This window comes from Alosa sapidissima, chromosome 14 (assembly GCF_018492685.1).
Source record: "Alosa sapidissima isolate fAloSap1 chromosome 14, fAloSap1.pri, whole genome shotgun sequence".
Lineage (NCBI taxonomy): Eukaryota > Metazoa > Chordata > Actinopteri > Clupeiformes > Clupeidae > Alosa > Alosa sapidissima.
The window spans coordinates 20,832,256-20,857,587 of record NC_055970.1 but is presented as its reverse complement, the minus strand read 5'-3'; the positions used below and the strand labels follow the sequence as shown (position 1 = coordinate 20,857,587).

At 43.6% G+C, this 25,332-nt stretch overlaps 2 protein-coding genes across 4 annotated transcripts in view; one reads left to right on the top strand and one right to left on the bottom strand.

The window, feature by feature from the left end:
- Positions 1-25,332, bottom strand: part of ulk3 (unc-51 like kinase 3) — a 34,917-nt gene that overhangs the window by 2,783 nt on the left and 6,802 nt on the right. The window contains exons 1-16 of one of the 2 annotated variants that reach the window (XM_042062694.1): positions 14,714-14,796; positions 14,265-14,422; positions 14,025-14,165; positions 13,721-13,841; positions 13,505-13,600; positions 13,129-13,272; positions 12,744-12,826; positions 11,854-12,009; positions 8,915-9,020; positions 8,523-8,563; positions 7,431-7,533; positions 7,083-7,147; positions 6,824-6,902; positions 4,730-4,770; positions 2,506-2,553; positions 1,121-1,184 (exon numbers count right to left, since the gene is read on the bottom strand). In XM_042062694.1, the coding sequence (XP_041918628.1) occupies positions 1,121-1,184; positions 2,506-2,553; positions 4,730-4,770; positions 6,824-6,902; positions 7,083-7,147; positions 7,431-7,533; positions 8,523-8,563; positions 8,915-9,020; positions 11,854-12,009; positions 12,744-12,826; positions 13,129-13,272; positions 13,505-13,600; positions 13,721-13,841; positions 14,025-14,165; positions 14,265-14,363 (1,387 nt within the window). In that variant the 5' untranslated portion in view covers positions 14,364-14,422; positions 14,714-14,796. Of the gene's footprint in view, positions 1-1,120; positions 1,185-2,505; positions 2,554-4,729; positions 4,771-6,823; positions 6,903-7,082; positions 7,148-7,430; positions 7,534-8,522; positions 8,564-8,914; positions 9,021-11,853; positions 12,010-12,743; positions 12,827-13,128; positions 13,273-13,504; positions 13,601-13,720; positions 13,842-14,024; positions 14,166-14,264; positions 14,423-14,713; positions 14,797-25,332 lie in introns of those variants that run through there. The other variant, XM_042062695.1, reaches the window with a different exon arrangement.
- On the top strand, positions 15,210-25,205 carry tars3 (threonyl-tRNA synthetase 3). Of its 2 annotated transcripts, none has more exons than XM_042062692.1 (19): positions 15,210-15,485; positions 15,821-15,895; positions 16,028-16,215; positions 16,697-16,820; positions 18,190-18,314; positions 18,517-18,637; positions 19,562-19,626; positions 19,742-19,820; positions 20,020-20,166; positions 20,791-20,889; positions 21,238-21,404; positions 21,808-21,970; positions 22,295-22,432; positions 22,983-23,060; positions 23,213-23,313; positions 23,517-23,621; positions 23,925-23,997; positions 24,191-24,305; positions 24,507-25,205. In XM_042062692.1, the coding sequence occupies exons 1-19, from the start codon at positions 15,210-15,212 to the stop codon at positions 24,653-24,655; spliced, it is 2,388 nt and encodes a 795-aa protein (XP_041918626.1). In that variant the 3' UTR covers positions 24,656-25,205. The 2 variants fall into 2 exon arrangements, with proteins under 2 accessions (XP_041918626.1, XP_041918625.1); XM_042062691.1 differs by having other exon boundaries at positions 15,210-15,536.

Below are 25,332 nucleotides of genomic sequence, written 5' to 3'. Positions count from 1 at the left end.
GTATGAGTGTAACGGGGTATCTCCCTCTCTGTGTGTCTGTTAGTTTTATAGCATATGTATAAGAGTTTTATCTTTCTCTCTGTGTTTGTGTGTGTGTGTGTGTGCATGTGTGTGTGTGTCCTTGTGTCAGTGTGTTTGTTTCATAGCATAAGTATGAGTGTAACAGGGGTATCTCTCTGTGTGTGTGTGTGTGTGTGTGTGTGTGTGTGTGTGTGTGTGTGTGTGTGTGTGTGTGTGTGTGTGTGTGTGTGTGTGTGTTAAGCATGTGTGTGAGTGTGGGACTGAGTTGAGCAGACACTTTCACCAGGTGGCTTTTCACTGGCTGACAGCGTTGCCCTCTCGGCACAGAGCTGAAACCAAAGAGCCAGATGCTCCCTCTGGGAGGCCGCTACGGCAAGAGAGGAGGCTCACATTTAACAAGCCGAGAAAAACAAGACCTCGGAAAGTCAGAGTGAAACTCACACCAGCCCTTAGACAGAACTCATCTGTAACCGAACTCAAGGTCTGTAGCAGGTACAGATGTTTCAGAGGTACTTTACTATAAAGCAGATCTGCAGCTCTGTTTTAGTCTAGGTCACTTCATTGCCCGGCTCACCTCTCCACATAAACTTTTGTATACACAGATTGCTTAAAGCAAGTTGTGAATGAAGCTAGGGGCAATAGACTCTTAAGAGAGTCCCATTAACTAGCATGTTAATAGCCTGTGAAAGATTAGGATGTCGTTTATTGCTCTGAGATGAGATCATGTTTTTATTTCAAAGAATAACCACAAAACTACTCCTGGTAAACATTGTAAATCTTTTAGGAAGAAATACGCTACCCCCAAAAACCAGAGGACTGACCAAAGATGACATCATCTAAATGCGGGCAAGATAAGCAGGATAAGCATTCCTTGGCCAACTCTGGAGCCTCTTAACTGCTTCCAGATATTTATCTATTACCAATTAGTTAGTAACCAACAACACAGAGGAGGTAAACACAGACAGACAGGAACCAAGGCACAGAAATAAATAGGCAACACACGAGCAGAAGGGAAATGTCACTGTGGGGGCTGTTGCAGACGTGTGCAGATCATTATTTTGTGACTTTGCGGCTCTCGTGGGAGCTGCTGTGTACTTACATGTTCTAACAGACTCAGACAGCGGCTCTCTGTCCAATGACACATCAGTCTTCGTCTCGCGCATCTGTGAGAGCGCGCGCGCACGCACACACACACACACACACACACACACACACACACACACACACACACACACACACACACACACACACACAATGATTAAAGCATTCTTAGGGATAAACTGCCAGAGTTATTACTGTACGTATAACCAACTCCAATGTACATCCTGTTCATACTGTACAAACAACCCTTTATTTGCACTCTCTATAATTGTCCACTTCTCCCCTGTATACCTCCTGAAAATATCTACATGCTATATATAATATTTGTATAACTCTTACCTCTTACCTATAAATATAAATAAATATAGTATAAAATACTGTATTTTGCACTTCTGATTAGATGATAACTGCAATTCAATGACTTAATTTAATCTAATACTATACAATCTTAATCTAGCTGCTAATATAAAAGTGTGCATCTTTTTCCATATTAACATTTCCTCTGTCTGTACCATAGTTCTTTATGGCTTTTGACTTATGGTTAGTCTGGGGAAAATATGAATAGCACAAATGCTGCACTATTTGCTCTGAGTGCAATGGTGTTACTAGAGAGGTGTTGTGGAGCTCAGCAGGGTCATGTTGTAGTAACTATCATAATCATTTGTAAATATGTAAATATTTACATATACTGTAATGGTAAATACTGTTATAATTATAACAACCAAGCGTGTAAGTAAAGGCCTTTAATAGGACTTTAGCAAGCTTGTAATATTTGGTACCCTGTCAGTACATCCTGAGTAAATCCTGAGTGACCTCTGAGTGACCCCTCTGGGCCAGTGTGAGCTACGTGTTTGGGGATAAAACCATCACCTAAACAGCAATGTAAAAGCGCCACACAGGATAGATCACTTTATTCATACTGACAGGGTCATAAACACTATAGCTGCCCTAATGAAAGCAGACAGGAAGGGGTGTGTGTGTGTGTCCGTGTCCGTGTGTGTGTGTGGGTCTGTGTGTGTGTGTGTGTGTGTGTGTGTGTGTGTGTATGTGTGTGAGTGTGTGTGTCCGTGTGTGTGTTTGTGTGTCCGTGTGTGTGTGTGCGTGTCTGTGAGTGTGTGTGTGTATGTGTCTGTGTGTGTGTCCGTGTGCGTGTGTGTCCGTGTGCGTGTGTCTGTGTGCGTGTGTGTGTGTGTGTCTGTGTGCGTGTGTCCGTGTGCGTGCGTGTGTCCGTGTGCGCGTGTGTGTGCGTGTGTGTGTGTGTGTGTGCGTGTGCGCGTGTGTGTGTGTGTGTGTGTGTGTGTGCGTGTGCGCGTGTGCGTGTGTGTGTGTGTGTGCGCGTGTGTGTGTGTGTGTGTGTGCGTGCGTGTGTGTGTGCGTGCTAACCTTCATGTTCTCCTTCAGACACTCCGCTCTGGTCATGAGACTTTTAATCTGGAAGGGAAAAGGACGGCGATCAATTCCCCCACTCCATCTCAATCCCCTGGCCTAATGGCCACACAGCCCAGTGCGTCCACACCCTCATATTTCAGCTGGCCCTCCTATCTCTGGACTGAGTGTCCAGCATGACAGGCGAGGCTGCAGGGATGAGTAAGGTGCACACACGATGATTTAGCCACCCAGGAGCCCCGAACGACTCGATTCTCAGGCTGACCCCACCACAACCTGGAGTGCATACGTACGTGTTCACATGCACACACACACACACACACACACACACACACACACACACACACACACACACACACACACACACACACACACAGAGAGAGAGACCTTGAGCGGACAGCAAAGCATTGATGTGGCTTATTTACGTGCAATCTGGTCAGCAGGACTGAGCACCAATCACACATGAGGAAAGCAGACTGAAAGGTAAAGGTGGCAGGAAGGTCAGGGCTCCTGTGAGCAGAGAATAAGGAAGGAGTTGAGAGGAGAGGAGAGGAGAAGAATGCAAAAGTGTGATCAAAGCCAAACTGCTGACAACAACCTCTCTCTCTCTCTCTCTCTCTCTCTCTCTCTCTCTCTCTCTCTCTCTCTCTCTCTCTCTCTCTCCACTATCCCTAATTTCCTCTCCCCTTCACTGGCCCGTGTTTTTCCTCTTTCTTCCTGCTCAAGGCTTGAGGCATTACCCTCAGCGTGCATACACAGATATTTCACATTTGCATTCTTCTGCGCTGCAGTAATGGTTTAGCATGGGAGTTCAGTCAGGCGGCTGACTGGAGAGCCTCAGTCCTGGCTCCACTGCTCCGCTGTGCTGCTCTGCTCGTCTGATACTTGGTGCCTGGCTTTAATCTCCCTCTGATGCTGGCAAAGCCTCCCAGCACAGGCCTCAGCACATCAGAGCTCACACACTCAAACACACACACACACACACACACACTTAAATACATACGCATTAACACACACAGACACACACACACACACTTAAATACATACGCTTTAACACACACACACACAGACACACTCTCACTCACACACACACACTCTCACACACACACACACACACACACATACACACGATTACAGAAAAAAATCTTGGAACATATATTAAGAACTGCCAGCTGAGCTCACTCACACATTAGTGTGTACGCCATGTGTAGGAACAGAATTTAAAACTCCGGCAGGCCCGTAAGGCTATGCACTTAAAGCTCTAGGCAGATGACTCATATGGAGAGTGTATGGATCTGTATTTTATAGGAAATAATCCGCCCTGGGCTGTGCACAGTTTAAGTCTGAACATTCAGCATACTGCAAGCACAGACAATGAGAATGAGAGAGACAGCACTTTACTTAGAACCTATCCAATCTGAGTTGGAGCCAATCACCGTATATATACACAGCCTGATGTTCATAACCACTGTATAATTCATTTACACATTTCTTGTCCAAGATTGATTGAAACTATTAAAGATGCCTTCCAAAGAGCCAAATAATTCTAAATCATCATACCCATAATCATTCTTTTTTCCTATCAAGATAATGCAGCACTTCAGTTTCTGTGCTGTTTTTCAGATCACAGAAACATCTAGAATGAGCCTTCAAGTAGAGTTTCTACTTGAAGACCCAAATTAACTGATGTGGAGCACTTACTCTACGTCTCCTAATTTAGCCATTAAGCGAACACAACACCATGATGTCTTCACTCAGTTGTGTTTACGCTCCATAATAAGATGCGGCCGGAGTCGGAGCCCTGGCTCTGCCCGCCCTTCCCCCGCCCCGTCCCTGTCTGGGCCTCTTTTCCCATGATGCCCCTCTTCCAGCTGTGTGGTTGTGGCGAGGCCTCTCCCCGGGCCGCACTGGTGATTTATCTGCGCTTAAGTGCCCTGGCAGTGATGTATGGCATTATTAGCTCCTATTCAGTACTCCCCCTGCCCTGCGCTCCCAGGTGGGTGTCAGTCAGCGATGTGTGTGTGTGTCTGTAAGATCTGGGGCATGGGGTGAGAGAGATATATGTGTTTATAGTGGTAGAGGTCAGTGGGACAGATTTACATGCCCCCAAGTGCAGGGTTAGAGGTGCTCTCTCCCACTCTTGCACTCTCTCTCTTTCTCTCTTCTCTCTCTCTCCCACACACACACACACACACACACACACACACACACACACACATACCTCACTGTGCAGCAGCTCTCTCTTGCGGCCCTGGGGTTCAGCTACAGAGAAGGGAGGATGAGGGAGAGAGGGGAAGAGGAGAGATGGGGATGGGTTTAAATAGAGACATACATCACTATGTTCTTCTATAAATGGCACTATTATAAACACATCCATCACGGCAGAGGCATGTCAGAGACAAATCTTTTATCAAGCAGGGGAAATAGAAACAAATAAGTCTCAAATTTGTTTTGTATTTCTTTCCTGCAGTCTTTAGGGAGAGAAAATAAACTGCAAATGGAGGCCTCACGTGAAGTGAAGTAAGGCTTCAGTGAAAACAAGACTTTTTAAACCCAACTGACATAACACCTTTTCAGCTTACTATAACGGTCTATACACGTAACTATATATGCACCATATAGTTAACTCTACATGAAACTATACACCATACGACTAAGCCTGCGTCTCTTGCTCCCTGCTTTTTTGCTTACTAATTCCTTCTGTTTCTCATTCTTGGCACTCTCCCTCTCCTGCCTTCCCTTATTTTGGGTATCGTTCTGTAATTCCTTCTCTCTTTCTCTCTCTCTCCTTTCATGCCTCCCACTATGCTAACGTGCCACAGTCCAGAGCCGTCTTGATCCCAGCAGGAGAGTCCGGGCCCCTGTGCCTCTCTGAGAGATAATAGTTTTTATTTGTTTCCAGAAGTGTAATAACATTGAGAAGCGGACTGAGCGCGCTCGATGGGAACCAGATGGCAGTGGCTGAATACCACACACGCAGAGTTGGCACCCAGGGCCTGAGCACAGCTCTCTCTCTCTCTCTCTCTCTCTCTCTCAGTCCTTATTACACAAAAGGCTTACATACACATGCATGCTCTCTCTCAGTCACACACACACACACACACATTCTCTATGTCCCTAAATGACACACACTATACATAAACACACACACACACACACACACATTCTCTATGTCCCTAAATGACACACTATACATAAACACACACACACATCTGGCTCCTTAGCCAAAATTCTCTGTGCCATTAGGCCCATCCCCCGTGTGAGGTCGTATAGAGCCGGGGCTAATAAAGGCCAGGCCATGGAGAGAGGGAGGAAAAAGAAAGAGAAGAAGAAAAACAGAGGGAGCGAGAAAAAGAGAGATACCAGAAGAGAGAAAGAGAGAGAAAGCACACAAGAAAAAAAAAACAGCATGGGAGGAGAGAGGGAGGACCAGAGGAGGAGAGTGGAGGAACTGTGCCTGGCCCGCAGTGTGATGGCTACAGACCCTGGAGTGCTGTTCAACAGCACTATGACTCACCGCCTCTGCAGCTGCCAGCAGGACACACACCGCGCAACAACAACTCCCCTAAAACACACAGCTGACTCCAACCCTCATCTGAGCCTGACGTGCCTCTGTTATGGTACTGATCTGGCCTCTACACCCAATCTGGTCCCAATCTGGCTTTGATTTGGCCCTGATCTACACCCAATCTGGTCCCGATATGGCCTTAAATTTTGGCCCTGATCTGTTTCAGAGTCAGCTGACGCGCGGGTAGCTGCTCCGTTCCCTGCTGGCGATGACCACCGAGGCTTGAGGCCTGTTCAGAGAGACACGTGACGTCCATCAAATCAGACAGCCCAAGAGCACTAATCGCTCCCAGATATTTACCTATTAGCAAATAGCTGGTGATTGATACACAGCTTTATAGAGGTAAACAGAGACACACAGGACTCTACTCCAAAGCCTTTCTCGTGAGTGGCATGGAAAACTAACGTCTCTCTTCCCATTGACTAATCAGTAGTAACTACAAAGCAGGTGGTTAAAAAGTAACACTCTCCTGTCTAACACTCAACAAGACACCATTCACTCAGTGAGAGCTGGCAGAGAGAATGTATGCACAGCACACACATGTTAGTAATAATCAGAGGGAAGAATTCGCAGAAATCTTGCAAGCAGGGACTAGACCAGACTCAGGCAAGGACTCTGGGAATGATGCTGGTTGGAAAAAGAACAGACTACAGTGATCAAACGAGAGATACAGACAGATTATATTTCTGTGTCTAATGCTGAAAGAGAGAGAGAAAGCTGTGTGTGTGTGTGTGTGTGTGTGTTCACCTGCAAGTACCAACAGCATCTCTCCCAGGCTTTGTTGGTACAAGTCCAGTGTGTCATAGTCCTCCTCACCCATCTCCTCCTATGGCAGAGTAGAGGGAACACATATACTTATACCATATACACCCAGTGTGTTGATGAATGTAATGTAATATACTGTATATATGTATACACAGACACATTTTCCCTCCCAGAATCAAACATGCTCAACTCCCTTTAACCCGTCTCTGAGAGCTGGCGTGGTCCAGTGGACCTTACTCACTCTAGCTATGGCCGCAGAGGCAAGATCCAGCGCTGCCAGCAGACGGGGCTGGTCCCGTGACATCTCTACACACACACACACACACATACACACACACACACACACAGAAGATCACACCATCAGCTGACTCGATCACTGCACACACTCAACATCTTTACTAGCATCCAGAGGAATGGCACTAAAAAAAGTGGTGTTGTTATATCTCATTTTTGATTTCTACTTGGCTTTCACTTTCCATTTATTACAACAAAATTGCCCCTTACATAAACATGCAACATCATCTTCAAATTAGACCCAAATCATATAATCATATAATCGTATAACATTGCAAATGCTAGGCGTGTTTACCTCTGAGTATGTCTCTTGCAGAGCTGCCCTCCTCAAAGCTGATTTTGTTATCAGAGGCCACCAGGGCTTTCAGCTCCTCCGCACGGGAGACATACTGCTTCACCTGCAGGGAGATTCCACCAGGGCCAGGTCATTCCCCTGCGGAGGGTCTTAGGGCGAGAGTCCAGGCTGGCTGGACTGGCTTAAGGTAAATAAGCCCTCTCTAATACTTCAGGGTTTTAAACAGCTCATCTAGAGAGTGCCAATTCTGTGCTGATGAGCACATTACACAGATTGTGTCTGTGAGGAGGACTGTGTGTAAGTCGAGTGTGTGTGTGTGTGTGTGTTTGAGAGAGAGAGAGAGAGTCAGAGACAGAGCAGTCAAACAGATGTGTTCTCTCACTCTCTCTCTCACACACACATACACACACCAGTGGATTCTTGGCCAGTGACAGGCTTGAAATTCCTGCTCATGCAAATTGCCCAGCATTTCACATATTTCATATTACAGTCTACAAATCATGTGTTATAATTTAACCCAACCAAGACAATACATGGATTTTAGTTTTGAAAAGTATTTTTCTTGTCAGCAGGTAACTTATTTTCCCATGAATTTTAACAGTGTATGGTCAAGAACTGTGATTTCCACTAGTCGCCCAGTCCAAATAACTGAATTAAGTGGGAAAAACCCACAGACATGTAGGCTTTCAGAGCAGGATGTCTCCAAATATGTGACCAGAACATTGTAATGTCTCTTTAGTAGCTGCCTAGCTGTACACAATCACTTCCTCCAATGTAATTAACTGTAACCCTACTCGATCCATTCTTCAGACCATCGACTGCCAGGACTTCAAATGGTGATGATGTATGGTTCTAAAACAACAGGCCAAGCAAACTGGAAACCCTCAAACTGGACAGCAGCTAAAACAAACTGCTGGAAACAAGTGTGATTTCATTTGCAGTACAACAGGGACCTCACACCAAGACATTCACACATCTTTTCATGCTTTCATAGAGTTCAGAGACTTTCCATTCCTTGAGTTCATCTTCTACCAAGTCAAGTATGCTCCTTTCCAGTGATTTTAAGCTGCATGCTGATAAGTTCCCTCTCACCTTTTGCCTCAGTGCCTCCTTCCTCTGTCTGTCGGCTTCATCTGGGAACAAACACAGGACACACTTCAGACGGGACCTACAGGTCATCATAGCTCCCACACACGTCTAGCCTAGTGCAGTGTGTGCATCTGATGCTCTTAACTGGGGGAACAGTTTTCAGTTTTTACTTGATAGCTGCAAATAGTGAGGTGAATTCTAATACTGTGTGTGTGTGTGTGTGTGTGTGTGTGTATGTGAGAATGTGCAAACTGTTCTGAGCTGTATTTTTACTAATATGTCTTTAGCTATTGTGATACATGCATGTCTTTGAGTGTGTGTGTGTGTGTGTGTGTGTGTGTGTGTGTTTTATATTCATGTGTGTGTGTGCAAGTGTAAAGAGCTTTGTAACTTACAGTGGATGGCGGGGACAAAATGCTCAAGTGCACTGCAGTAGAGGGACAGAGCAGCCGCTCGCTCGCCCTCCTGGTCTTTCTGCACTGCCTGAAGCACCAGCGCTTTCTAAAACACAGAGGAGTGACTGTGAGCAAGTGAGTCTGTGTTTGACAGTGGGTTGGAGTGTGTGTGTGTGTCAGAGAGAGAGGGGGGGGGCATAAGAAAATAGTACAGTATTGTTGATATGTGTACATACAGTATGTGTGTATCACATTAGAGAGGGAGAAATGTCTAGCTTATTATATATATGTGTGTGTGTGTGTGTGTCTGTGTGTGTGTGTGTGTGTGTGTGTGTGTGTGTGTGTGTGTGTGTGTGTGTGTGTGTGTGTGTGTGTGTGTGTGTGTGTGTGTGTGTGTGTGTGTGAGAGAGAGAGAGAGAGAGAGAGAGAGAGAGAGAGAGAGAGAGAGAGAGAGAGAGGACATGATAAAAGAATAAAGTGAGTGCCAGATAGTTTGAGTGTGGATGAGAGAGCAAGATTGTGTCATAGAATTAGTTTGGACATTTGTTTTAAATTTTGTTTTAAAACTCATTACTCACACCCACTAATCAAAAATGCATTGAAGTCAAACACACCCACACATATAGCCCACCAAGACCACCTCAGATTTCTTCTTACAGTTTATAACATCCTCACTCTGTCAAATGAAATCTAACAAACTTCACACAATCCATCAACAAGACTATCCCTGGCTGTCAAATGATGAGACCTCCCCTCATCCTCTCCTTATAGTACACCCCAACACCCCCACCACACACACACACACACACACATGCACACACACACACAAACACCACCCATCTCTGAACTCAACCATATGGGGAGCAAACGAATGAAGTGTGAACACTCAAGAAAGATCAAACGAGTGTCAGAGTCCTGCGTGTTGCCAAATATGACATCAAGTTTGGCAAAGCAACAAATGCTGAAAATTCATGCTCAGAGTAGAAATGGATTGTTGGTAAAAAATAAATCTTTTACTAGACTCAGTTGCAGTCGAGCGTAGTCAGCGACTGCGCAACAAATTGCGTTTGTTTATGTTTATCTTTACATTTATTAGCAGACACTTTTGTTTAAAACAACGTACATTATATTTTAACCAAGGACCAAACTAAACACACCAGAGAGGTAGTTCACCCTTCCCTTCAGTATTCCCACAGAAACTCCACGCATGATTTTGTTTTTGTTTGTTTCCAGGTTTTCGGTGCCTACAGAGATCGCTTATTTTTACAGTGTACTCACGGAATGGGCACCTAGTGGTCATGAGGAGATGACTGCTGAATGTAACAAAAAATGTTATGGGCTTGAAATCACGTACAATCACTGACTGCACATTTAAGCATATATATCCTGTGGGTCTGTATAGGGTAATTAACAGTACTATGTGTATATGTACTTCTCATGTAAAAGCATAAATAATAGATGTTCCTCGTCTGTATCTTGTAACAGAATGTACTAATAATAAGTTACACTGATTTTACAACAGTAAGGGGCGTTGTTAGGCACGAATGTGGTCAGGCTTCAAACATGATTCAGCCAATCATAATCAAGGACCGGAACTATCCAATTTAGAAAGTACATTTTAGGCCTAGTCCACACGTACCAAACCGATCTTTTTTTCCTCCGTCTTCCCTGGAACCGTATCAAGAATATTTGCGTCCCAACGGATCCATCTCAACACGACCCAACACGTTACTTCATACCCTAGGCCTATAGGTGGCACTGTGTCTTTACAGAAATTCACCAAAACTTGCAAAACTTGCGCTTTAAAAATAGACAGAATAGGCTACGGCGAAATGGCTAGTGCAAGGAAACCAGAATTGTTTGTGTGGACTGATGGTGAACTGTCAACTGTAGTCAACTGTAAAACTAATAAACTTTATTTTACGGTTTGTGAAGGGTGCAGTCCCGTCCTTTATTTGGCTAACGCAGGTAGGCCTACTAATCACCTTTACTTTCTTTGGTTGTAGGATAGTCCGTGATTCACATTAGTTTTGGCTATCACCGCAATTAGGGTACTAAACGCAAGGCTTACCCAAGTTCTAGGCTATTCTGTCGCCACATTTATAATATTGCTATAAAACCTTCGTTAGTAACAGTCAATACTTTTGCCTGCATCAAATCGTGCATTCGCATTCAGTGTGCTACCATCGGCTTAACGTGAGTTCTAAGCGTCTTTGTATGATTATATCTGATTTCACTCAACTGTGAATGCATGTATATAGGCCTATGTTGTAAGACATGTAAAATAAATGAATGACACTGGCACTACGCACAAATTAATGTAGCCTAAACTTACACCGCACTTTCTTAATAACTTAAGTTCTCTCGCGTCACTGACAGTAGCTAGAATGCATAAAAAACACCGGGAAAAACAGTGTTCAGACCACCAAGTCATAAGCTATCGGCGCTGCGCAGCATCAGTTGTGATGTTTATCTTAAGTTAAGAGTGTAATCGTAGGTAATGTCATGTATGAAAACTAGTATTGTTAGGCAATTAAGTGAGAAGTGCAAGTCCAGGGCAGCTGAGGTGTGGCGATGACATCATCGATACGCAAGCAGGATGTGCGGTTTCGCTGTCTAAACGAACTCAAACGGGCTACGGTTTCAGATTTCTCCACTCTGGGACCAGGTTTCAGAAAAGTGCGGTTTCGGGCAGTGCGTTTACAGGATTCGTTTGGACGCTCGGCCAAGACGAAGCAAAACCTCTGCGTTTAACCTAAAAAGCGTCTCCGTGTGGACAGGCCCTTAGTCACTGAAATATTAGCCATTATAGAGGGCATATAATATGAATCACAATTCTTAACCTCCCTAACCTCCTAAAGTCCCATCTTACACCCAACACCAGAGTGCTTTCCCTGGGGACTCATCCCAGCCCTCTCCCCTCAGTTCGTGGTTCTCACCGCCTTCCCCAAGCTCTCGTTGCTGGGCATGTGCTCCAGGTCCACGAAGGGGTGGCTAAAGAACTGAGCAAAGGACATGCGAGTGGCCGGGTCTCTCTCCAGCAGCCTCAGCAACAGGTCTCTGCAGTCTCTGGATACACGAGCACCAACAGGTAGCTGAGGAGGGAAGACACACACGCACACACACACACACACACACACACACACACACACACACACACACACACACACACACAGAGAGAGAGAGAGAGAGAGGCAGATAAACGCAAACCAAAATGTATTCATATTTAGAAGAAACAATAGTTTTAAGAGTTTCTGTGATGCATCAGTGATGTGATGCATCACTTGCTCTGGGATCTTCATACAGTATGAGTATGATCAAATTGTTAAGAAAATAAGACGAGGTCACAAAACACAGCTGAAAACCTTATTGTGAACATACACGCCATCTAGTGGTTGTTTTAAGACTCACATTTTTTGTTAGTCAGTTTTGCAATAACCTTTACCTCTAATGATGCGCAAACACACACCAGGATCTTTGCAGATGCTGATACCGGCAACAGGATTAAATTTGACCAACCAACTTTAAAAAAAAAAAAAAAAAGAAAAAATGTTTTAAATAATTCTTTTTGGGCTTTTTTTCTTTGATTGTGAGAGGACAGGAAGCAAGTGGGAGAGAAAGACAGGGTGGGATTGGGAAATTACCCAGGTGAGACTCGAGCCGAGGTCCCTGTGGACACCTGGACCCAAGCTGGTATGGATGCTGTAGCCAGTTGCGCCACAGCACCCCCCTGGTTTATTAAATATTATTTGGAGCTACAATCAGTGTGCAGAACGTCCCACTTTTAAGTATAGATTTTACCACTACCATAGTTACTAAAACATCTTACCTCTATAGGTTTGTCACTGCGAATTTTGTCTTCCAGCTCAGCATATGAGCGGGACGCAAACGGTGCTCGCCCAAACAAGGCCTCTGCCACAAAAACAACAGACTTAGAAAGGGTTTGAGGACCAAGCCTTTTACTGAAAGAAACAGTAACAGAGTTACTAACTAGGCCATTTTTATTTTGTAAATTAAAGTGATAAATTTAAAAGTAACACTGGCTTGATTACTGAATTATTAAAACCCATGGTCTGTTCCCTCTCCATTAAAGAAGGGCAGACTAATGACTACCAAAACAATCTAATTTATTTAAATAACTCCTTAAGATATTCCCCTGCTGCTGTGTCAATATTGTATATATAAAAGGACTTTTATAGGGGGCAGATTCTCACCGTATAAAATGACCCCCACTGACCAGAGGTCTACGCGAGCGTCGTACTGCCTCCTGCATACCATTTCTGGAGCCATGTAGAGTGGAGAGCCGCGCAGAGCACTCTGCTCATCCCATGGAGACATGTACTGGGCAAAGCCAAAGTCTGCAAAAAAAGTATCACACACATGCAAACACACACACACACACATACATACAAACACACACACACACATGCATGCATCACACACATACAAACACATACACACATGCATCACACACATACACACACATTGTAAAAAACATTGTGTGTGTCAGTGTGTGTGTCAGTGTGTGTGTGTCTGTCTGTCTCTGACTCTGTCTGTCTCTCTGTCTCTCTCCTCTAGAACAAGGCCTACCTGCCAGTTTTAGCACATTGCCACTCAGTAGGATGTTCTGAGGCTTGAGGTCCAGGTGAGAGATATTTCGCTCATTCAGAAACTGCAGGGCACATGCTAAACACACAACAGTCAATCAATTTGAGATGACTCATCAGTCATGTTGGCATAACAAGTGTTATAATGATAAAGTTTATAGAGGCTTATAGGGGTTTCCTCATACAAGCTACTCCCTACCTATTTGTTGTAGGAACCGACGTGCCACTCTTTCTGGTAAGATGCGTCGGCTGCGGATGAAACGTGATAGGTCTCCGCCAGAACACCACTCCAGAATCAAGTAGATGTTCTCGCTGTCCCACTGTGCAGAATGATTGATTGATAGATAGATAGATAGATAGATAGATAGATAGATAGATAGATAGGATACTTTATTGATCCCCGAGGGAAAATTCAAGAATGCTGAACAACACCAGCCAAAGTTTGCCAATCATGCAAAAAAGTAGACGTGGCTACTGAAGTGGTTTATGACAATATATCTAACCTGAAAATCTTTCAGTTGGACAATGTGGGGATGGCGAACGGTTTTCAGGATCTCAATCTCAGTGAGTAGATTCTCCATTGAGGTCCTGTTCAGACTCTTCTTCGAGACCACCTTTACGGCCACCACCTCGCGACTGTCCACCTGTACACAAGGGAGATTCTATGAATCAATTCTAATGCATGTCGTGTAATAGCCTAGGCCTACTACAAACACATAAAATGATATGTTAACGACACCAACCTTCCGGTATGCTTTATAAACAGTCGCGTAGGTACCACTCCCGAGTTTCTCGGTGAGGATAAAGTCAGCGAGCTTCGGCGGTGCGAAACTCGAAGCCATACCGTCGAGCGCATTCAGCAACAGCAAGCTTTTATCCCAAGTGTTATTAGTGGAAGAATCTGAAGCAGGGGTTTAGAAATGTACGTTATTAAATATAGGCCTACGTCTAAATGTCACATGCTACTCCCAGTATGTGAAGGCACCGACAGCAACACCCTCTTTCTCTCTTTCTATATCCAGTTAGTTAGTTAGTTAATATGTGACACTGAATTCGAAAGTGTTCCATATGAACTCAAGTAGCCTAGCCTACACCACAAATATCAGGACTTTGAATGGTAAGCTGAATATTCATAACATTACATTGCCTCCCCACCTAACACAACACCAGATAAAATATAACACAACAATACCTAATGCTTTAAACAGCACGGTTGCTGAATGGCTCGCTTGTTTACATTTCCTTCTTCTGTGTACGCGTGCTGTCAGCTGAGGATCCAAATCTACCTCAAATCGACTATTGCCCACTAGTGATTGGATGTAGTACTGCATATCCACTAGTAGCAAAAAGGAAAATAAGCAACGACACCAATTTTTCGTCACTTTGTCAAGCAGATTTGAATGCAAATACATTTCTCTATTAATGTATGTAAATAAATGCTCCGCTCTCTTTTTATTTTTGTTATAACATTTTAAATAACTTAATTGCTCGTGTAATTAATTGGACCAACATGACATTTAAATGTTACATTATTTCTACATTATTGCTGGCTCCAGTATTTCACAGTAATTCCCGTTACTATATTGACCTGCAGTGTAAGAAATTGACCATAGGATGTCGCTGTGACCCTGGTTTCCATTGACCAGCTGTCCCTATCCCCTCCTCCTTCCCCTGGTTGGGATTTAAACATGGCGGAGCGCATGGCAGCACGTTTGGCTGCTCAGGAAGAACAAATAGAACTGTTAAGCAATGAAATTACATGGCTCCGTGATGGAATCTGTGGCGGACAGGACATATTCAAGGCCTTGGCCAGCAGCCCGGAGCTGGAGGAGCTTCGGACCGAGAACGAGAAACTGAAGTACCGGCTGATCCACCTCCGGCGGGGTCTGCGGGAGGAGCTAGCTTCAGAAGCGCGGCAAGGCCAGGCACCGGCTAAGAAAGGCCAAGACAAAAAGGAGAAAGCAGTGAGGGAAAATAAAAAAAACAATATTCAACAGAACCACACCCAACACAAGGTTTTTACTGTTTTTACATACTGATGTAGCTGTTCTGTCCCACTCCTTGAACAGGTTCAGAATACAACCTACGTCAGTGCAGCGTATTGCAACGGCATACAGCAATGTCAGTCTCAAAATAGCTCGAGTATGATTTGTCACTGCTGTCGAGTATTAGATGATGAGCATATCTTTACTTCGGAAAGTCATAACTGAAACGACACGCATGCAGACGTTTTGCCATTCTTTACACACTGAATTTTTAAACACTTGTTTCCCTTATCCCATTCGATTGTCTTTTTAAGCCTGCATCTTCTGAGGCCAAACCAGCTGATAAAAGCAAGAAGGAGAAAGCAGGAGGACAGAAAGGAGCTGTGGAGGTTTGTTATGTTATGATTATCAATCACCATCATGGCCCATCAACACAGAACATATTTGACTTGTTCAATCACCTTTGGCCCAGACTCAGTAAAGGCCCATAACCCTGGCTGGCTTCCTCTCCTCTCCCTCAGTTAAGCCCCTGGCCCAGCTACATACCAGAGCGTCTGACACTCTTTGAGGAGCTGAAGAAGGAGAATGATGCCCTGCTGGCAAAGCGTGCTGCGGAGAGCCATCCCATCTCAGTGGTGCTGCCAGATGGGCAGAAAGTGGAGACACAGGCCTGGGTGTCCAGCCCCTACCAGATAGCCTGTGGGATCAGGTGAGGGCTGAAGCTGACATGGGTCTCTTTGGTAGCCACTGTGTGTTTGTTTTTTCCTGGTTGAGTGACAGACACTGTTAATCTACAATTTGTGCTCATGTCCTCGCCTTAATTTTATTTTTGTGGAACTATCATTTCAGCACCACTCTGCTGTCCATTACACTGTCCACTGTGTTCCTTCTGTGATTCATCAAAATTCCACTGGCCATAACACGATTGTTTTGGGACAAAAACAAAACAGACAGCAATGTATTCAGTGGTCCACCATGATGTCATAGTTGTCAAAGATATTTAGCTAATCTGAACGCCATCATTTTTACAGTCGCAGAATCATTGCATTTCAAACTGATACGGGAAAGAATGTGCAGTACCAATTAACTAGTGCATATACCCCCATAAAAATGCCTTTTGATGCTAGTACCAGACATAGAGCATGTTTATTTTTTTATAACTGGTTTAAATGACCTTGTTCTTCATTTAGCCAAGGTCTTGCGGATAACTCTGTGATTGCCCGTGTGGACGGAGAGCTCTGGGACCTAGACCGGCCTCTGGAGAAGGACTGCTCTCTGGAGCTGCTGCGCTTTGACAATGATGACGCCCAAGCTGTGAGTGGTTTGCCCTAATGCTTTGCAAAATCTTTTATTTTGCTCACAATTTTTATTCTGAATCCTGAATTCCTTAACTTCATTACATGGATCGTAGGACTATCCTATACTATATCGAGCTTTTTGCTCTCATCAGCTGTAAGTTCACAGACCAAAAAATCAACGTGTCCAAGAAACAACACCATACCTATTTTACAAAAATGGAGTAGGCTCAGTTATGTTTTGGTGTTGCTTTGCTGTGTCTGGGCCAAGGTGCCTTAAAAAGCTAATGGCACTAAATCAGAGACTCTCTAATCAGGAGACACAGCACCTAAAGAATCCTCCTTAGAAATGTATGGGGTTAGGTCGTAACTATAGTTGTAACCCCAATATGGCAGTTGTCTATACATATCCAGCAACTTCCTGTTCCCTTCCCCTTCCGGTCACAACTGTAATAGCATTACACTAACCAGGCACCTCTTTCACTTCTCCTGGGCCAGTCACAACTGTACCGTTTTACTGCTTTAACCGTTTTTATGCTAATAAAAAAAAAAAAAAAAAAACGAAACCATGTATTAACCGCACCTGTGTATTATTAACCACACTGCCCAATAGCCCAATGAATCAGAATCAGACCGTGCTTTAATGATCAGGAAGAAAGAGGAAAAAGAACTGCATTCCCATTGTTGGATTCTCTGGTTGTTGCGTTGTGTTTTAGTTCTAATGTCTGTATTGAAGATGGTCAATAAAGCTTGATGGCGGGATCAGGATCGGCGATTAGATGATTTATTGTAGATGGTACAACAATGAATAACAGAACACAGGCTAAGTCTCAAACAGTAAAACTGTGCAGAGTCTAACAGTTGTGGTTGTTATTAGAAGCGGCTGCTGAGCCTTCCGACAGAAGTTGCTCCTCGGGTCGCTTCCTCGATCCGTCTCCGTGTCAAAACCTAAGACAAAGTCTGTTATACTAAAACATACAAACGTCAATCATGCCAACGTGGCAGGTGCCAACCAGTGTACAAAAAACGGCTCTGGACAGATGGAGATACTAGCCCGATACTCGGCCCATGTTATCACTGATGTTCCTCGGATGTTCCTAAACATCGGCCTGTATGACCTTCCTGCTGGTACACAGGCCTAAAGCACAGTTATGTACAATAATATGGACCTCTCCCTGTTGTATACTACACACAGAAGTAACATATGAACACATCAGAATACAGTGAGAATACCCCAGAATTCTACACCATGTATAGCTCGTCCCCATGTATTAACCTCATAGCTGAAGAAATTGAGCAAGATCAATGTATAAACCTCGGTTAATAGTCAGGAAATCACGGTAATAGCACTACACTAACCAGGCACCTCTGTCCCTTCTCCTGGGCAGGTCTATTGGCATTCCAGTGCCCATATCCTGGGGGAAGCCATGGAGAGGTTCTATGGGGGCTGCCTCTGCTATGGACCTCCGATAGAGAATGGTTTCTACTATGACATGTTTCTGGATGGACAGAGGTAAGTGGTTATCATTGTTATGGAGAAAGTGTGATGATGTTCCAATGTTTGTGAAAAGCCTAATTTATAAGGAAAGCCACAGATGTATTCTTTGTGTGTCCTGAATAAATCCTAATGTCTCTCTCTCTCTCTCTCTCTCTCTCTCTCTCTCTCTCTCTCTCCCCCCTCTTCTCCCTCCCCTCTTCTCCCTCTGCCTCTGTAGTGGTGGTGTGTCGAGCTCAGAGTTTGGGGATCTGGAGTCCATCTGTAAAGGCATAATGAAGGACAAGCAGCCCTTTGAGAGGCTGGAGATCAGCAAGGAGACCCTGTTACGCATGTTTAAGGTTGAGCACATAAGAAGCATTTGTTTATTATTGTGAGGTTGCTCCCATACACAATACACCCACTCTCTTACACCAATTTAAGGTTTCTTGAGAACTGTAACCATCAGTTTCTTGAGAACTTTAATCATCGTAACACATAGAACCCATTACAGTATGTGGTTTCCTGCAACACTGCTGTTGCCTCAAGTTTCCTTGTCTATGCCCCTTGGCGTTAATATAGCCCCGTTTAGCGCTTACACAGTACCCAGTTAGTTAAAAACCAACTAAAAGGGTCATGATCCTACCTGATCAACAGCTTGACACAGTATCATTGATCATGCATTGACAATGTCAGAGACTTCATTCTCCATATTATATGTCAGTGTACCATGAGTTTGAAGCTGTTATTTTAAGGTAATAGAACTGCATTGAGTTGCTTTAAGCCCACATTCTGTGGCTCTCAATAGGTTCGGTGGTTAGTTTGTACCACTTGACAAGTTCAGTTGTGACTTCTTGAGTACATCTCTGATATAGCAGGCTATGAGATGTTACATGCAGGTCAGCATAGTTGATCTGTTGACTGTTTGCAGATGTATGACATATCTCGTAGGCAGAGAAAATCTCCCAAACCACTGCCCACAACAGAGTCAGTGTTGTGATCAAGGAATAGATTAGATTAGAATAGATTTATAGATTAAATAGATAGATACATAGATAGATACTTTATTGATCCCCAGGGGAAATTCAAGATTCAAGATTCCCTTTGAAGAGTATTTTTAGTATTTTACTTTAATACATGGCGTGGCTACTGAATTTTGTAGTTTATTTGGATACACTTAAAATGAGGGTATTTGATATTTTATTTGAAAATACATTTTGTTGTATTTTTGCCCATCCCATGATCCAACTCAACTAGCATGTTATGTGTTCTTTTGTGGTTATTAGTACAACAAGTTCAAATGCCGCATCCTAAATGAGAAGGTTACCACCCCCACCACAACAGTTTACAGGTAAAGTGGCGTCATGTTTGTCCTTGTCCATTGTGTGTCCTTTGCACACACAATTTATCTGAAGTAGAAAACATCTCTTGGATCTGTTATAAAATGATCGTGGATGCTTTCACAGATGCGGGCCATTGATTGACCTGTGTCGAGGACCCCACGTTAGACACACTGGGAAGATTAAAGCCTTAAAGATCTACAAGGTTGGAGACTGAAGCATACATTTTGATAAGAGCGTGAATATGCTAGTGAATAGATGCATACATGGTGCTTTTTAAATATATTGAAAGCACTTTACGCCTAATTTCACCTTCAAGAATGTGTACACTCTCATCTCTTTGGACCCCTTTTGGGGAGATGAGGGGACAGGCAATTCACCATTGCATGTGTCTTTGTCCGCAGAATTCCTCCACATATTGGGAAGGACGCTCTGACATGGAGACCTTACAGCGTATCTATGGAATCTCCTTCCCAGACTCCAAAATGCTGAAGGAATGGGAGCGCTTCCAAGAGGAAGCCCGGAACCGAGACCATCGCAAGATCGGAAAAGTACGGGATAAATGTCTAGATAAATGTCCATGTGGACAACTGTGTGGTGCTGGAGAGCCTTTCATGGACACATTCTAGTGGTGTAAAGGTGAAAAAAAAGTCTCTTTAGGCGTAGCATGCTGTGTCACCATTACCTCTCAAAGAACAATTTTTATTAACAGTTGGTGGCAAGATATTTTTTGCCAAATGGTTTAGGTGGGTGGAATCTTAATGCCCACTGGCTGATGCGTCTGACTTGTTTCCCCTGTCGGCCTAATCTGATTGGTGTTCCCTTCAATCAGATATCACTTTAGCCGGTGTTATTGGCCCCCCTGGTGGAAATCTGCCAGGCAACCTCACGTACACAGTTATGAGGGGAAATGAATGTTTCTCGCTTGTGTCAATAGTCCCTTTTATTGGAGAGCTTCTGGAAAAAATATATAAAGTATATGAGGAAAGAAATAACTTCTTGATTGGCTCATTCCATGTGACAGGTTCATGAATTTAATGTTGTGCAAATGGTTCAGCAGGAGCAGTTGGCCATGAATTCATGAGCAGATTTGCCTCCATGTGTTTGAATAGTCCCCCGCAGAGCTGACAAGTCGCTGCAATTTTCTCCTAATGTGTCTTGCTTCTCGATCACAGGAACAGGAACTCTTCTTCTTCCATGACCTCAGTCCAGGCAGTTGCTTCTTCCTCCCCCGAGGGGCCTACCTCTATAACACCCTCACAGAATTCATCAGGGTAAAGACGCCATACTCTTTCTCACAACTCACATGTTTGAGTCTCTACAGTGGTCTAACAGATGCTCATTATGCATAGAACGATGACGTAAAACACTTTTGAGAAACTGTTTTTCTCATTTAATTATAGTTTGTGAGTCAATCCACTTTCCATTGTAGTTGTGTATAATGTCCTTGGACAATTATTGTTTACTTATATGGGTCACAGAATGGATTGTGGAATTGCAGGTAATTGCTAGGAGTACAGGGTGCATGTGGGTGCTATGTAAAATATCTAAAAAAATCTAAAATAAATGCTCCTTCTTGCTTTCCTCCCTCTGCTGTCCTTTGCTGTAAAATATCTTTCCAGGAGGAGTACTGCAGACGAGGCTTCCAGGAAGTGGCCTCACCTAACATCTACAACAGCAAGCTGTGGGAGACCTCTGGCCACTGGCAGCACTACAGTGAGAACATGTTCTCCTTCCCCGTGGAGCAGGATATCTTTGCTCTGAAGCCCATGAACTGCCCTGGTCACTGGTAAAGCCTCAGCATCTGATAGCCTGGGTTAAACACTCGTCATCTCAGTATTTCTTTCAGACATATGTTAAATGTCATATAATTTACTGTATTTATGCATGTTACTATATCTATGCAGGTTACTGTATTTATGCTTGTTTATTCATTTTCTTGTGTTTGTAGGCAAGACTTGACTTTATTCAATAGTTGTATTTGCATATATGTGTCTTCTTCTTTATATTTTAGTAAACAGTCCAAGAAATATTATTTGATAATACCTTAGACGTCCCTTTGTATATCTGAGATATGTATGTTGTAGAGGGACTTTAAATATGTAGAGCATTTTCTTCTACTTCTTCTTGATCAACCATCTACTTTTCTTCTTTCTCCTCTTCATCACTCTGATCTCTGGCGCCTGGCCCAGTTTGATGTTTAGCCATCGGCCCCGGTCATGGCGAGAGCTGCCTCTCAGGCTGGCTGACTTCGGGGTCCTCCATCGTAACGAGCTGTCGGGGACACTCACTGGGCTCACCAGGGTGCGACGCTTCCAGCAGGACGACGCCCACATCTTCTGCACCATGGAACAGGTAGTGAGCCGAAAGATTAGGTCATATTATGTAAGGGCTTTTTGAACAGTAGACTGAGCAATATTACAGAGGATGACATGTAATAGGTTTGGGTCTTTTGGGAGTGTTGAATGATTTGTTGCTTTTCGCTTTGTTATTTCTTTCTAACCTCAATTTTTTTGTTGCTCTCAATCAATTTTCATGTCATTTCCTTTCATTTCTCCTTTTTTCAGTCGCTCGTGTTCTCTCTATCCCCCCCCCCTCTCTCTCACACCTTCCCACCCCACCCCCACTGTTCTCTTTTGTGAGAGTGTTCTCAGGCTCATGCTGTTCCCTCCCCTACAGATTGGGTCCGAGATGAAAGGTTGCCTGGACTTCCTGCGCTGTGTCTATGACGTCTTCGGCTTCTCCTTCCAACTCAACCTCTCCACACGTCCAGAGAAGTATCTGGGTGACATTGCTGTGTGGAACCAAGCTGAAAAGGTTCAGTACTGTGCACAGGTGTTAGGCACCCATTAGATTTGTTGTTTTAGCAATGTTATGATGACCATATATATATATATATATATATATATATATATATATATTAAAAAAAACATGTGCATTTCTGGTTCAGGTTCTAGTCGTTGTTAGGTCTAGTTGGTTGTTTTTGCAGTGATATAATGACCAAACCTTGGGTTGTTGGTCATTATAACACTGCTAAAACAACAAATCTAATGCTATCTTGAGACTGAAATTGAACTGGTATCAGAACAAAAACTACATTTTATGTGTATTTAAATGACCTGCTGTGTACATATTTCCTGTGTTCATATTCCTCGTCATATTCTAATTAAGAAATAAGGGTCCTTAATAAAACAAAACATGAAAGGTGCCTGAGACACAGAACTGAGAAGAAGCTAGTCTTCCTGACATACAGCCTGTTTGTACTCTATAAAATGAAATGACTATTTTTGGTCTTTTCAATATTTGATCTGAATTTGAAATACTTATTTTTTTATTGCTATGCTGAGCTTTCATTATTCTCTCAAAGCAACTGGAGGATAGTCTAAATGAGTTTGGGGAACCGTGGAAACTGAACCCAGGCGATGGAGCTTTTTACGGACCCAAGGTAATGCACTGATAACATTTATTGTAATTGTACAATGTGTATACGGTCAGAAAATTGATGTAGGGCCCTCTGACTCACACCTAGAAACAGTGTGTGTGTGTGGGTGTCTGTGTGTGTATACAATGACTGAATGCCATGTTCTATGACCACAGATCGATATTAAGATTAAAGATGCTATTGGGCGCTACCACCAGTGTGCCACCATCCAGCTTGACTTCCAGCTTCCGATCCGCTTCAACCTGACCTTTGTAGGGTGAGTCATCGCCCGCCCTTTTGAACTTCATCAGCCTTTGAAGGACACAGTGCTGCTGACTTAGAATCTAATTTTAAAAGAAGCAGCATTTACCCAGCGTGGGAGTTAGCATTAGAGAAAAAGAGAACTGATATCTAAAAGTGAATATGAAATGAAGTGATTTTCTTTCCCCCCCCACTTTTTCTTCCTTCTTTTATTTCCAGGAAAGATGGAGATGACAAAGCTCGACCTGTCATTATTCACCGGGCCATCTTAGGCTCAGTGGAGAGGATGATTGCCATTCTCACTGAGAACTATGCTGGGAAGTGGTACGATCAATCACAATCAGACCAAATCAAAAAGCTATGGAAAAGACTGTCATGGTCTTCGTTGTATTTCTGTCTAAATATGTGTTGTTATGGCTTTTCCTTCCACATAAAATGTCTCAATGGGAAGGCTCTGGATTTGATCAGTCATCTGTCACTCTAAATTCATGTATTCCTTAATAATGAGTCATTCTGTGGACATTGACACATAGTGATGGTGCAGCTAAAGGCAGAGGCTATTGTCAGATTGTGTTTTGACAAGTGTGATTTTGTTGATGGCGGCTGATTTTCCTCCTCGTCTTGCAGGCCGCTGTGGCTCTCCCCACGGCAGGTGATGTTTGTGCCTGTCAATCCTTCCCTGGAGGACTATGCCAAAGAGGTACCCTTTCATTTCCTCGAATGTGTTTTTTAGTCCCCTGGTTATTAGTTGTCACACATTCATTTTTTTTCATATATTGATTATAGATGTCCGTTCATCATTTCTCCTTTAATTCAGTGGTTGCTGTATCTCATGTTTTGAAATGTTGGGGAGGCAGCACTGGTTAGCTCTGACTATTTTTTCCCTACTTCAGTTATGTAAGCGGTTTGTGGAAGCAGGCTTCATGGCAGATGCCGATCTTGACTCAGGCTGTCTCTTGAACAAGAAGATCCGCAACGCCCAGCTTGCGCAGTACAATTTCATCTTAGGTGAGAAATTATTCAAGTGTGCAGAAATAAACATAAAAACATAGCTTATTAGTATGCTGCGGTCAGTCAGTCAGTCAGATGTTCTTCCTCCCAGCTCCCACCAGAGGAGCTTGTGCTGTGGTGGTAGTGTGAGGGTGTTGGGAAAACTGTTTTGCTTGGCTGTGTCTTGAGCATCTTTCTTTCCCCCTGGTGTTTTGGCAGTGGTTGGCGAGAAGGAGAAGATGACTAACACCGTGAATGTGCGCACCAGAGACAACAAAGTGCACGGAGAGCTCTCTGTCGAGGAGGTTCTAGCACGGTTGACCCTGCTGAAGCAGTCGCGTTGCCGGAACGCAGAGGAGGTGTTCTGAACTGGAGCCGGACCAGCGCCTCGTTAGACACCATGTGTGCCGTTGAGTCACCACTCGAGTTTACCAGTGACATTAGACAGGGAGACATCTTAATCTAAAATAGGAATAGGTGCGATTTTCTTTTTGTCTTTTTTTTTTTTTTGTGAACACAGAAAGGAAGCGAGGTGGGCAAAAGGTCTAGTGAGGTCATTTTTTGAGAAAGGAGACACAAAGGATACCTTTGACTGTAAGGTCATTGTACTTCCTCTGTAGAGAAGAAATTGTATCCATTTGACTGACTAGCCATTGTGTTGTCAGATTGCTTTGGAGAAATACTTAAGCTTAACTGGGACACTGAAACACAATGGCTATCAGATCAACTGGGCAATATCAATCATGAAGGGAATGGCACGGAGTCAGTAAGATAAAATCATGTTGTGTTCAAAGACAGATGCACATTTATATTGAATTAATTTTGTGTATGTCAATGAAGGATTTGTATTTAAGCTCTGTCTCCATGTAATTGTTGTGCTTCTGGACCTTTGAAATAAACCTTTGACCATTATGCTCACATGTATTTTACTTGTTTGTTCAAGTAAGTAAGGTTTACCAGTGCAAGGTGGTTGCGTTTTAATTTGTTAAATTAACGCTAGATCGCTGAACTCGTTGCATTTGTAATCCATGTTCAAAACTGTCTA

Excerpts from the sequence above, each read along its gene's own strand:
- tars3 (XM_042062691.1), top strand. The coding sequence starts at position 15,210 with ATGGCGGAGCGCATGGCAGCACGTTTGGCTGCTCAGGAAGAACAAATA. Across the intron at positions 19,627-19,741 it reads CCCACCACAACAGTTTACAG|ATGCGGGCCATTGATTGACC; the intron begins GTAAAGTGGCGT and ends ATGCTTTCACAG. Across the intron at positions 24,306-24,506 it reads GCAGTACAATTTCATCTTAG|TGGTTGGCGAGAAGGAGAAG; the intron begins GTGAGAAATTAT and ends GTGTTTTGGCAG.